At 38.3% G+C, this 14,522-nt stretch overlaps 1 protein-coding gene across 5 annotated transcripts in view; it reads right to left on the bottom strand.

Annotated features, from left to right (window-relative positions):
- Positions 1 to 14,522, bottom strand: part of LOC122715293 (protein grainyhead) — a 140,979-nt gene that overhangs the window by 17,184 nt on the left and 109,273 nt on the right. For all 5 annotated transcript variants that reach the window (XM_043937376.1, XM_043937373.1, XM_043937374.1 and 2 more), the window contains exons 5-6: positions 6,860 to 7,220; positions 4,639 to 5,022 (exon numbers count right to left, since the gene is read on the bottom strand). In XM_043937376.1, coding sequence (XP_043793311.1) covers positions 4,639 to 5,022; positions 6,860 to 7,220 — 745 coding nt within the window. The remainder of the gene's footprint in view (positions 1 to 4,638; positions 5,023 to 6,859; positions 7,221 to 14,522) is intronic.

Genomic DNA, 14,522 nt, shown 5'->3' with positions numbered 1-14,522 from the left:
GACTAAATTGATTTCGATTTTTAAACGAAACGTTCAATTTCCATATTCACGGTATTCCACATCTGTCTGATACCTTTCGTTTCGTTTGAACGTGTCGGTTCTGTATCTCCGCAGCCCGTAGCGAATATTACACGGTACACGTGTAGACACACGTTGGAACGCGTTGCGCGGTGTAATCGGCGTGCAAGCGAAAATCGTTGGAGATTTAATCCGTAATTACAAGCCTCTCGGTACACTGTGTCTAATGCAACGTGTTCTCTCCGCTCCATTGCGGAAGTCATCGATCCTATCCGACGAGCCTATCCGAAATTATCCTTCGTGGAGCGAGACGGAACGAACGCGAAATAAACAAACTTAGATTCGAAAAAAAAAAAAAAGAAAAAAAAAAGAAGAAGAAGAAAAGAGGAATATTAGATAATCGAGAAAGTTTAATCGAGATGACATTTGTTTAAATAATTATTCTCACGCGTGGCAATCTCTGTTTCAACAAGGAAAGAAAAAATAATAAATATCGATTTTATTATAAATGTCACAAGTTTCGAAGAAACTAGCGAAATAACTATTATTTCCATTTATTATCCTCTACTTTCGAAAAGAAATACAAATGGAAAGTATATAAATAGAAAAAAAAGAATTTTTATATTTTGAGCGATATAGATACATGCATTTTTAAAAAAAAAACAGAGAAATGAAAATGTTTTTTGGGGGAGAAATTTTCATTTATACAAATATCGCGTAAGAAATTTCTCTCACGAATTCGATCGATTCGTTACGCGACGATCGCATTTCCAATTTTCGTGGAACGAACGGACAAAACTTTCTTACAATCGGTTACCCGGATAAAAAAAAAAAAACGGAAATAGTATTCGCGCGGGTCATGTTAGACGAAATATGAATATTTTAATTACGAGCTGGGTAGATAACGACAGCACGCGAAACGCGATTCTCGCCTTTTATTATTTTGAATCGCGTGCAAGCAGAGCAGAACGGAACGCGTGTGCTTTCTAATTCGTAATGTCAACCGCAATGCTAATGACTTACTCGCGCGGATAAGCCGCCCGTTGCCCCCGTCCAACGATTAATGTTTCCGGAAGCGGCCGATTACGCGTGACAACCGAGAATACGTGGGAGTGATGAATCGCTTATGGCCACGGCTCGGTTCGACGGGCGCGAAAATTATGCGGCGGGAGACTATGCGCGAGAAACTGGCCCTCGGGCTTTGCAATTTGCCCACGATACGGACGATTCGACGCGGCTCCATTCATTGTTTCCGCGATTTTCCCCAGCGAAAGAAATCTTCCTCCGGGAAGTGAATTTTTTCTTCCTTCTTTCCTACGATGCTCGAAAGATTTTGTGTTTTCCAAGAATTCCAAGAATTTGGTAAAGTCGATTTATTGTTTCTACGCCACGAAAGAAATCTTCCTCCGGGAAGTGAATTTTTTTCTTTCTTTTTTCCTCGATGGACGATGCTCGAAAGATTTTGTGTTTTCCAAGAATTCTTTTGATTCTGTTCCTCGATCGGTTCTCAATTAATTGTAATTCGATTAAAATGGATTCGTTGTTTTCGCGACACGAGAGAATCCACTCCTCCTCGAAGTGAATTTTTTCTTCCTTCCTTGATGGACGATGAAAGATTTAGTATTTTTCAAGAATTCCTTTGAATCGTGATTTTCGATCGGTTCTCAAAGTTTGTAATTCGATAAAGTCGATTTATTATTTCTGAAGCACGAGAAAATCCTCCTCTTAGAAGTGAAATTTTCCTTTCTTCCTCGATTTTTTAAGAATTCTTTTGAATCGTTCTCTTCTTCGATTCTCAAAGTTTTTCGATAAAGTAATTCGATAAAGTCGATTTATTATCTCTGCACGAGAGAATCCTCCTCTTGGAAACGAAATTTTCTTTTCTTCCTCGATTTTCCAAGAATTCTTTTGAATCGTGATTCTTTTCTTTNTTCTTTTGAATCGTTCTCTTCTTCGATTCTCAAAGTTTTTCGATAAAGTAATTCGATAAAGTCGATTTATTATCTCTGTACGAGAGAATCCTCCTTTTGGAAATGAAATTTTCCTTTCTTCCTCGATTTTTCAAGAATTTTTTTGAATCGTTCTCTTCTTCGATTCTCAAAGTTTTTCGATAAAGTAATTCGATAAAGTCGATTTATTATCTCTGCACGAGAGAATCCTCCTCTTGGAAACGAAATTTTCTTTTCTTCCTCGATTTTCCAAGAATTCTTTTGAATCGTGATTCTTTTCTTTGATCGGTTCTCAATGAATTGTAATTCGATAAAATCGATTTATTATCTTTGTACGAGAGAATCCTCCTTCAAGAAGTGAATTTTTTCTTTCTTCCTCGCTTTTCCAAGAATTCTTTTGAATCGTGATTTTCTTCTTTGATCGGTTCTCAATTAATTGTAATTCGATAAAGTCTATTTATTATTTCTGCACGAGAGAATCCTCCTTCAGGAAGTGAAATTTTTCTTCCTTCCTCAATTTTCCAAGAATTCTTTCGAATCGTGATTCTCTTTTTTGATCCTCAATTAACTGTAATTCGATAAAGTCGAAATTTATCGTTTCCACGCCATGAGAGAATCCTTTCCTTTCTTTCTTCATGATTCAATGTTTTCGCGCTAGGATTTTCTGTCAGGAATCTTTCTTTCAGAAAGTGAATTTTTGTTCTTTCTTAGACGGATGATGTTTACTGAGGAAGATTTAATGTTTTTTAAAAATCCTTTTGAGTCGTAATTCTCTTTTTTTAACGTTTAATCGGTCCTCAATTAATTACAATTCGACACATTGTATGCGTTGTGCGTTTTGAGTCGTAATTGAGTCTTTTAAAATATTCAATTAGCTTTTTTAGATTTGGAATTCCTTTTTATGATACGATTCGATTCGATTCATTTTTTTTTTCAGAAATTTTTCGAGTCGTGATCTTCTTTTTTTTGATATTTAAATGCGGTTGGATAGTTTTATTTTTAAGTGAATGCGAAAATTATGTCGATTATATAAAGGCTATAGATAATGTAAATAGATAGCACTATCGTACGGTTATACACTATTATCAAAATGTTTGGAAGCATTCGAAGGAATTTCAAAAGTCACGTATTAAACATACTTATCACGTAAGTTTACCGAATAATAAAAGAATATAACGCAATAAAATTACAAATAAATATAAATCAAAATCAAAAAATTTTTGTTTCGTTGCAAATTTTAAAATACTTGTTAAATATTTATCATAAGCGATTATTTATTTCTGTAAACTCTGCAAAATTTTTATATCCATCTAATAAAACTTGAAACAGTTTATGATCTTGACATCAGATCAATTTGAAGATAAAGGAAAATATGTTATATTATCTGATTAAATATATCATATTCCATATTGATAATAAATATAAGCAAATCGATTAACGAATTAATACGACACAAAGTATTAAAATTTAGATATCTCTAGATATTTCTCACATAAAATCACCATAATACGTACTCCTTCTAAACTTCTAATTCTATCTCGATCCTCAAACTTTTCCTCAAACGATTTCTGACTCGAATGAAAACTCGTTGTATAAAAAACAAACAAATAAAAAAAAAAAAACATACCACCTATTACATGATTCTCATCGATTACAAACATATACACGTTGATATATTCTTGATAGATATGCGTTGTTTATTATGCAAATCGTCCAGAAGTATCGTTACCAAGCCGTGTACAATTCTGTTTCAAAGATCGAGTAAAAAAAAAAAAAAAAAAAAATCGTAAAAAAACTGATTCGCGTGATGGAACTGCGATATCGACTGGTCGTTGCCTCGATTAAATTCGTTGGCAAAACGAATCAAAAATATGTTTACGATGATTGGGATATCAATCTGGATAGAAAGTGGCCAACTCGAGCGAGAAAGTGCACGAGTCGTATATATCGTAGATGAATCTGCGTAGATAGACGTTTGAGATAGGATCGATTGGTAGGTATTTATTATAAAGAAAAAAAAAATGGAGTTTACGATTATTTGAACGTATAACCATTGCACCGATGATCAAGTCTTATTTATAATCGAATTAGCATTCGAATGTTCGAAGATACACCATCTCCCCTTCGATGGAACGAATCGATCGACATATTAGATTTTAATGGAGATTATCGCAATATTTCTCGAGATCGAGATCGTGATATTTAAGACGTTTAAGATCGATGGTACTCGCGTGTATGGAACATTCATGAGACAAAGAGATCGAGATTTCTACATTTGCAATCTTTTATCTCTCGTCATCGAGATCGAATTATCGCGCGAATATTTTATCTTCTTTTAATTTTAACAATTCTTCCCTAACTAGAAGTTTCCTTTTAAATTAAAAATCCTGTACCAAACCCAAGTAATTTCAAAAATCTATCAACTGACATCTTCAAACTTTCAAAATTATAACGCAATCTCCCTTTCTCAAATCAAATGCAAAAAAAAAATCACCTCTTCCTCAAAATGCAAACAATTATTAGCAGAATCGATAGGATGCAAAGTTTGAAAATCAAACTCGTCAAACATTATAAAAATTATTACAAAAATTCGATTTTCAAATTTTCGAAGAGAAGAGTTTTTTATAAATTTTTTTTTTTCTATAAACTAAATCGAAATTTCGAGACCAACCTGATGCAGCGCCGTGGGCGGATGATGATCTTGCCTAGGCGTGACCGCGTCCGCGCCGATTCCGGAGTCGGGGCTGGGAAGATCAACGGTGAGGACTTTGCTGCTGCTCGACGAGGAGCGTATCGCGTGTGTCGTCGCGTAAGAGCTTGGCACAACCTCGTACCTCGTGTACGAAGCGGTCGTGGTCGATAACGAGGACGAGCTCGAGGATGCCAAAGGTGGTAGGGCGTCCCCCGTCACGTAGACCGCGGTCGCCTCCTGGTGCAATCCGCTCGGATTCCCGGTGTTTGCAGCGCCCGTCGCCGAGGTCGACGTGTACGTCGTTGACTGGAGGCGCGGGCTGCACGAGCTGTACGGGTCGTAGGGGCTGCCGTATTGTTGAACCTGTTTTTGAATTTCAAATTTCAGTGATTAGAATTGTGATCGAATATAATATATATGTAATAATATGGGAGAAGTGATATGGGGAATAGAGAGATTGATTTAGAGAAATTGTTTGGTGGAATAATTTTTGTTTCGATCAATGGGGAGAGCGTAAATACTACGTCTTTGAGAAAGTTGCTTTCAAGAGGATTTTTCGTATATAGGATGCGATAAGAGCATTTAGAGAGATTGGATTTAGTTAGAAATAAGAATAAATGTGTAATTTTTTTTTTATTTGTTTAGAATTTATTTTTCCAATGTAATTAATTAAATAGTTTTGAGAGTGAGTGATTTTACGTGTACGTAACATCGAACGTTAATTTTTGGAATAATTGGATTTGAATCGTGGAAACGTGACACAGGAGAGTTGTTATTATATAGAAATATAGCGTATATACTGCGAAGTATTTGTCTCGAGGTCTAATAAATTGCACTTTTATCAAGATTAAGTTGGATAATGTCAGGTATGTTTGTCATAATAGAGTGAAGGAGTTAAGGACGCTTATTTCTACTGTCTTGCGTTTAATATCTGGGATCAGGATAATGTCAATCCTTTTCTTTTTTTTTTTTTTTTGTCTTTCTTTCTTTCTCTATTCGATCACGTCGAGTATTTTAATCGTAATGGGCCATAGTCGGATTTGATGGAGTCCAATGGAGTGTCACGTATGTTATCGGGACAAGTACTATCGAGCACGTTTTTTTTAAAGAACGGACACTGGAATCCTGAAAGTTACTAGCACGCATTTACCAGCTGTGCCTGTCGATAGTTTCTGTCAAGTTTCTGCAGGATTTAGTTACTCGTTCCCTTGTTAAATATAAGAGAGAGGAGAGATTCGAATAAAGGCTTGGCAGATAAAAAGAATTTAATATTTTCGTTTCGATTGCCAATCATCGATATCGATTCTTTTAATATTGTAATATAATGTTTGTCGTTTGAAGGGATTTTCACTATGGTATGGATCGACGAAGGAAACAGGATCATTATTGTAAATTTCAAATGTAACTTCTTCAGGGACACATATGTTTAGTTTTTTAAAAATTAAAATCTGTTGAAGAATTCTTCGCTACTTGACAATCACACGTTTTGAAAATCTCTTTTGTAATAATCTCTGAAGAACCTTCTTCTCTCTAATATAATTTTAATATCTAAATTTATTCGAAAGGATCGAACATCAAAATTCACGATTAGTTTCTGAAACATACTGAAAAAAAAAAAAAAAAAAGAGAAAAGAGACGTCTCCAGTCTCAACAATTAATTTCTAAAACACGTGAAAGAGGAAAAGAAGAGATTAAAATCTGATCACGTTTTGAAACTTTTGTAATAATCTCTGAAGAACTTCCTTCTCTCTAATATAATTTTAATACTTAAACTTATTCGAAAGGATTGAATATCTAAAATCCACGATTATTTTCTGAAGAATCCTAAAAAAAAAAAAAAAAAAGAAGAGACATCTCCAATTTCAATGATTAATTTCCAAAACAATGTCACGTGAAAGAGACAAAGAAGAGATTGGAAAGGAAAAAATTAAAATATTAATCATTTTGAAACTTTTGTAATAATCTCTGAAGAACTTCCTTCTCTCTAATATAATTTTAATCCGTGTCACTATATCATTATCAAAACCTATTCGAAACATCATCTCTAAAAACCACGATTAATTTCTGAAGAATCCTAAAAAAAAAAAAAAAAAAAAAAAGAGAGAAGAGACGTCTCCAGCCTTCTTCTCTTAATTTCCAAAACAATAATAACACGTGAAAGAGGGAAAGAAGAGATTGGAAATTATACGTGTGAAAATACCTGTAGTTGATGTTGATGATGATGGTACATCCCCGGCGGTGTGGGGCTGTCCGGCTGCGCCTGCTTGTGCCTTTTGCTGGACTGTTGCGCCCCCCTCGACGAGCTCAAATCCTCCGGCTCCCTTTTCACTCCGGCGATCCCGGTGCTCGAGGAACCGTCGTGTCTGAGGGACTGCGGGCTAAGCGGAAGCGGAAGGCCACCCTGCAGGCTCTGCCCGGGACTGTGGGACTGTTGGTTGTACTGGTGGAGGAAGTGGTGCAGCTCCCCCCCACCGGCGCCTTCGCCGCCTTCCATCCGATTCGCCGAACCGGAACCGGAGCCAGGCGCCTCCTGCACCAGCAGCTTCTGGCCCATCACACCCCTTCAACAGTCCGTGGAGAATCGACCTTTTAACTCGGCATCTCTTTTGTCATATTCGGTTCACAAAACCGATCGAAAGTATATGTATATGTATATATATCTATGGTGGTAAGTGCGCGTGTCGAATCGGTGTACGAAATCCATACTTTTCCATCACTCTTTGCAATGGGAAATTGCGTCGAAGGGAATTGTATTGTGGGATAGTTGGTTGGTTGGATGGTTGTCGCGAGATATATGGATATAAAAATTAAAATTCCTTTCTTCTTTTTTGTGTTTCAGAGGATATACGTATCTATATCAACGAAACGAGATTAATGAGAAATAAATTTCAAGTTGTTTAACGAACCAGGATAATATAATATATATATCCTTCGATTTGCCAGGGATTAAAATAACGTGTATTTTTACGGAGAAAAGAAATTTGTAGAGAAATGTTGTACACACTATCCGTTGATCAATTATCAAGTTGAATTTCACGAATGATTTAAAATATGCGTTGTGAAGATGTGTGCAATGTTGTTTCGAAAAAAAGAAAAAAAAAGAAAAGTAGAGTTAAGACGATGTTACACGTGGATTAATTTTTCTTGCGAGCATCGTCGATCGATGGATCGATGAATTTTCCTCGTAATTTCCTTCGAAAAGATAGATTTTAACTCAGTTTTCGCTGATACGATAATGACAGGTTTTCCAAAGAAGGCCGGGACTATCGTTTCTTCCACTCCCTTCTACTTCCTCTCCTCAACCTCTCCCGCTTGAAAACCGCTTGTCCATGTTCCCCGTGGGAAGTTATAATAATGTTAATACCGTATTAGCTAACGAGCAGAGCGATTTATTGTACGGGACGGTTGTTTTACGACTAAACGTAGCGAAGAGATAGGGATCGGGTGGTGAGGGGAGAAGAGGGAGGGAGGGATCGATGTCTGCGGTACATTTGTCATCTCTCCGCTACTCAATGGCGTATACAACAACGTTCTTCCATCTTACGCACAAAGGTGTAATATATATATATATATATAATTAATTCATAGATTTTCAAGGTCCGTCACGGCGTATAAATACCGTAATATGTCTCATCAATAAAACGGTTATAGCCGTTGGTTGGTCGCCGTTTCGCAACAATTCTGCTTTTCTCGGTATATATATATAAAAAAAAAAAAAAAAAAAAAAAAAGAAAAAGAAAAAGAAAAAGAAAAAAGAACGAAGCAAATACACCGAGGATAAAATATCAATGGTCTCCAATCATTACTATAAATATAAATCGATAAACATCGACGCGCGCGCGCCTTTCCTTTCTATTCCGTTCGTCGATAATAATATTATCGACGCGGTTTCATTCCTGCGTACAATAACAGTCGTGTTTAGTCCCTCTGCGAGTGAACAACGACGAGTCGTTCGTCGCGTCTCGCCAATTCCATTATCTGTTTCGTATTTAATTTATAATTATCGTTATAATCTTCGACGCAGAAGAATTTTATCTAAGTAAAGGGGAAAGCTTCTGGACCAAATAACGCGTCGCACGATTCTCATACTCGCGCGACGAGAGAAAGAGAGAGAGAGAGAGAGAGAGAGAGAGAGGCGTCGTTTTTCGTTTTTCCAGAAGCGTGTGTGGGAACATAAGTCGTTGCTCGATCATCCCATCTGCCCATCTGAATCACGACGGCAATAAAATTTTCTGGGCGCGGAAACGCGATTCGCCGAACGGTCGTAGGGGAGGGAGGGGGGGGGGAGGGAAGAATCGAGAGGATCGCGGGTCGGCATTATTCGAAGTAGTTAACATGTTATATTTAGCATGATAATACGTATCCACAATACGGGGGACCCTTATAAACTGCCAACGCTCTCGGTGCATATTATAGGAGAGGAGGCCTCTTCCTCTTTCTCTCTTCGCGCATTCCTTTTTTTTTTCCCCCCCCCCCTCCCCTCCCCTCCCCCTCCCCCTTTATTCCCTCCCTTTTCCTTCCTTCCTCGCCAACCTCGCCCTTGCCAACGTGTCGTGGCAACAACCACTCCGCCAGATTCACCGGTCTCTGCCCTTCTTTCTTCCCTCTCCTCTTCCCCTCACCTATGCACGAAGACACGCCGCGTGTCTCTTTCCTACTCTTTCTTCGCCCGATGAACATCTACCACACTACCGTGCTACTACCTACCTACCCCACGGTCAGATGCTCCCGTACAATGGCTCTTTTTTTTTTTACACTTGATACCTGATCTCTAACCCTCTCTCTCTCTCTCTCTTTTCCCCTTCTCGCGCGTACGTGCACCGCTCTTTGACATCGCGTCGTCTGGTTCAATTCGAGGAAGAAGGAGAGAAGGAGAGATGTTTTTGCTCTCGAAGCGGAGGAAGAGGAGAGAGAGAGAGAGAGAGGGAAAGGGAAGGGAAAAATGGAAAAGGATGGCGACACGTCGTCGTCGTCGTCGTCGTCGTCGTCGTCGCCCTCGGCACACTTGTGCCGAGGTGAAGAGGTGCGGATAGGAACCGAATGGAAAAACGAACCGACCGTGTGGAGAGAGAGAGAGAGAGAGGAGAGGAGACGCGTTCTGTTGTCCTTCCCGCGGCGGAAATCTCTCTCGTAACCGGAGGCAAGGGCCTCATGAATTCGGCTTACGTGAAATGGATCCCTGCTGGTGGATCGTCGTTGCTTCGTCGAGACGAGCATTCGTTCCGCGCCTCGCACTCTTAATGCCACGCAGCGCCGGTAATGCGATGCTAATCCTTGATGTAGGATCAGAGGCAGAGATTCATGAAGATCGCGGAGAGATCCGCCCGGGGGATAACCAAACGTGAGTTCGCCTTTTGAATATTTCGATTAGAGAACGGTGTGGAACGGAGTATTGGTACACAAGGGGGGAGGGGTGATATTTGATTTACATCGACGCGTACTCTTCCCTTCTCTCGAGATTTGTTAACGATCTTATTGTTAATCTTGGAAAAGCTTTGATCCAGTGAATTTTTTTCTAAATTTCTTGTACTATTATATGTTATATTATATGGAGAAATATCTTTACGACAGCTGATTTTAAAATGTTTTTTATGTAAAGAATTATTTATAATCCGAATTACGAAATTTATATAAAAAAAGAAAAAGAGATTGCAACGAGTTAGAATTATTAATTTGAAATATATATATATATATATATAATAATTTATTTTCTGAATATGTATCGTCGAGTCGATGAATATTCATACGTACGCATGTGTAAACAAAATAGGTGTTACCATTTCCATTTCAATAAATTATATTATCGCTTATATAAATTTGTCGTGCGAAGTCAAAGATTGGTCGATCCTCTATAACGCGACTTATAATAATTACATCCGTTCCTTCTCTTAAAAATTCGACGATCGATATTTTTAATTTTCCTCCTTAGAAACTCTCATCTCTAAATTAGACTTTAATTCTCTGGTTCTATAAACGAGCGAGCAAAAGCAATAATTTGTCCATATATTTTATAACGATTATAACGCGATCCATTCGAACGAACTTTTCAACTTGTTGATAAATTAGACGTGCGTTGAATGAATGAAATTTATATATATAAATAAAATAACACAATTTATCCACGGTTTAAAATATTTATGTACAGTCAAGTTCGCGGTGGAGAATGGTATGGAAGAAATGGACTCGAGTAGCGGCACAGTTTAATCACCTTCTGTGCGGTAATTCTCAAGCCGGTTTTCCACGAATTCATGAATTTCGCGACTGTTTCCCCGTACACGGACGAGCAAATTATTCCACGTAACGTTACACGACCGCGCCGTTTTTGCCGCGTCGCCACGCAATTGCGTACCGTTTGCGTTAGTACGCGCAAAAGAGGCAATTATGCGCTTACGGTGCAGCATTATCGACGACAGACGTACCACGCGCTGCTTCGAGGTCGCCGGGTCGTCGGTCACCGTCTGCTCAACCGACTTGTACTTTTGTATATATATATATATGTGTGTATATGCGAAAGGATGGAGAGGTTTGCCCATTTGACGGTATTAGAAGAGAAAGAAGATTCTACGAATTTTTTATAGGAATATATTCGAGTCATATTCGAAATCATTGGATATATCGTAAAATGAAAAAGAAAAAAATGAACGAAGAGAACTCGTGTCTCGTAAACTCTCAACAATTAGCCTATTAACGCCGCATTTTCTTTTACAAACTCTGTTTAAATTAATTTACAAATCTATGCATTAATTATCTTTCTTTCTATTTGATTAGATCATTGTTGAAATCTATAAAAGAACTTACTTTCTCAATATTTTTCATTGAGAAAAATTTCATTTCCTTAATGAACAACATCTGTAATATTTCTTCGTCCAAAATTTCGACGAAACTTCCACTCTTTAAAAAACAATCTCTACAAAGTAACGTTTAAAGTTTCTCTCGAAGCATTTCATCTTTCTTCTCTCGATATCTACATATCAGTCCAAATTAAAATCCATATAAACATCCTCTAATCCCTTCCTCGGCATCCAAAATTAAAAAAAAAAAAAAAATCAATTTTCCTAGAAAATTTTCTCACTTTTTCCCAATCGACACGTAAAATTCAAAAGAACTTCTTCTCGCAAAAAATCCTCGCTCCAGATTAAAAAAAAAATTCCTTTCACTTTTTCCTACTCAACAACGCCCAAAATCCAAAATCGATTAATTTCTTCTAAATAATACGCGTCCAATAAATCCCGGAACAATAACCAAACCGACAGGTCGATCCTTCTTCTCTCAAGGGTCAGATGTTACCCGTGTGTATGCGTGTCCCGAACGAGCTTGCGGTATCAGTGTTGCGGGGCCCGGTTCGGAACCGGAATCGGCATTCCTCAAACCGGAAATCGGGCGTATCGGAAGAGCGTGTGCGTGTCCTCGAGACCTGTCGGCGCTCGAACTCGAAAGACAGGTCTCGCTGGTGCGTGGCGGGTCGGGTCACTCGTTTCGATTATTATTATTGTCAGAAGCGGCCGGTTCCAGCTCCTCTTCTCTCTCTCTCTCTCTCTCTCTTCCTTCTCCTCCGCTTTTTCCGGGCCGGGCGAAAGAAGACCTTTTTTCCTTGGCACGCATTCACGCACGCACGTCACCTGTGCACGCAGCACGCGCCACTCTCTCGTATGCGGTATGCATATGTACGCGGCTTTTTCGACGTTACGAATTTAAATGCGAACAGCGTGGACCGGGGGGGTCGAGCTTCCGCCACTTCTCTCGTCGCGCCTCCAAGCTTCCTCGTGGATCCGAGATGGACCTTCTCCCGGAAGAGGAGATTTCTTTTGGAACAAAAATTCTCTTTTATTACGGTTGGTTTAATTTTGCTTCTACTTTTTTTTTGTAATTGGAATTGTATTGAATCCTAGTCTTTAGAAGGGGATTAGTTATTTTTGATAGTGTGTGATCGTGTAATGTCTTCCTCTTGTAACGTGTTTACATTTTAATGTTCGAGGAGGAGGAGGATTATTTTTCCGTTTCTTCTCTTTGAAAAATTGAAGCTTTAATTTCTGAAGGATCTTTTGTCAGACGGGGATAGATATAGTGGTTCCTGGTTTTGAGAAACACGAGAAGGGATTTGGTATGTCGGACACGTGTCGCTTTCGAGGATCTTGATTTTGATGCGAATCTTTTTTCATAAAAGTTGCTCGGGATCGTTGATCTTAATGGTACGCTTCTGAACTATGCTTATAACGTCGAAATGTGGGTTTAAACGTTCCCGCGCTGTAGATCCGTGGAATCGTTTCCCTTTTCCTGGAAACCGGCGAAGTTTGATATGTCGGGCATGCCTAGCCCGACATATGCTTTCGTAGATCGTGATCTCGATCCGTGACTTTTGTTACGTTCTTCCCCCTCTTTTTTTGGGAAGGGGGGGAGGGATTTTAGACCCGCGTAGATTGATGGATCGAACGGATAAAATGGTCGAAATTACACTTTACGATATGATTGATACGAGGAAAATTATTCGAATCTCTCTTTTCTTCGAAGCAGAAATAATCAAAATTTATAATTATCCAGGATGTATTGATAAAACGTCAATCTACGAGTCGAGTGAATAATAGTAAAACGATAATTTATTGTACAATTATCCTTCGTTCCAATCAAAAAAAATCTATCTATCCCAACATTTCCAACGTCTCGATAAATTCCGTCTCGTTTCGACGCGTGTGAGATCTATCCATTTCATATTTCATCTTCTTTTTAAATTATCACTGTATCGTTAAACAGTGGAATCGCCGAGCGTCAGCGGGGAATTCGCGTTTTTAGGTCTTTGCCCGCAGAAATCGTACGGATGACCGCTCGAACTCGTCTTGGTCTAGTCAACACCGTGTCCATGGAACCGGCTACAAGGATCGCGAGGTCAAAAGCGTACTTGACACGTCGTCGAGGCTGTCGTGATCGCTGTTAAGCAGTGATAAACTCGCAGATTTTCGCAGGGGGGTTGGCACGGTTCGAGGTTGGCAGAGACCAAAGAGAAACCGGACTTTCCGTCCTCGAAACAGGAAGAACGTTAAACGTCGAAAATCGGCCCTGAGGATTATTATTCCATATCACTTCAGCAACTTCTCGCCTATTTCGTGGTAAAGAAAATTAACGAACGATCCTTTTCCCCCTTCTTTCGGTAAGATATTGCAAAAAGAATTGTTTTTTCTTTAATTTGGAAAATGTTAAAATTTTGTTTTCTACTTTCTAATCGGCGGACGGTAATGTGGAGTGAATATATAGCGAGGGAACAGGTTTCTTCTGGTGATAATTACACCATTTGCTCCATCGCTTATTAACCCATTAAAACCGTGCAACGAAATAATGCGTAAAAGTTGCGAAATAACGAAACAGATATTATCGAGGGAACGTTTATCGTATTTAATTAATATATATATATATATATATTTTTTTAGAAATTAGAAAACTATGTGATACTTTGCACAAGGATCGGAGAGATAAAAAGAGATTTATGATTTATGAAAAAAATAGTTTATCATGAATAAATTTCTCAACGCTTTATAAAATTATATCTAGGTGAAAGAAAAAAATATTCTAAACTCCCTTATGTAACTTTCTCACGATTACAAAACATAAAAACATAGAAACTCGATAATAATACAAAACGAATGAAAAATCGGTATTGGATTTCAAATTAAAATTAGAATGCGATAGAGAAATATTTCTCTGGAGAGATACATAAGGGAGAGAAACAAAATATTCTTATAATTCACGTTAAGGAGAATCGATCAACTTATTCGATTAACACCCCATTATAAAATATCCACGATGAGGGACTCTCTTTATCTTCTCTTAATCTTGCTTCGAGAAATCACAAACGACGTAATCAAATTACATCT

Source organism: Apis laboriosa, unplaced genomic scaffold (assembly GCF_014066325.1).
Source record: "Apis laboriosa isolate Shangri-la unplaced genomic scaffold, ASM1406632v1 scaffold34_cov151, whole genome shotgun sequence".
Taxonomy (NCBI): domain Eukaryota; kingdom Metazoa; phylum Arthropoda; class Insecta; order Hymenoptera; family Apidae; genus Apis; species Apis laboriosa.
The sequence above is the reverse complement of the archived record's forward strand: the minus strand, read 5'-3'. Positions and strand labels throughout refer to the sequence as shown.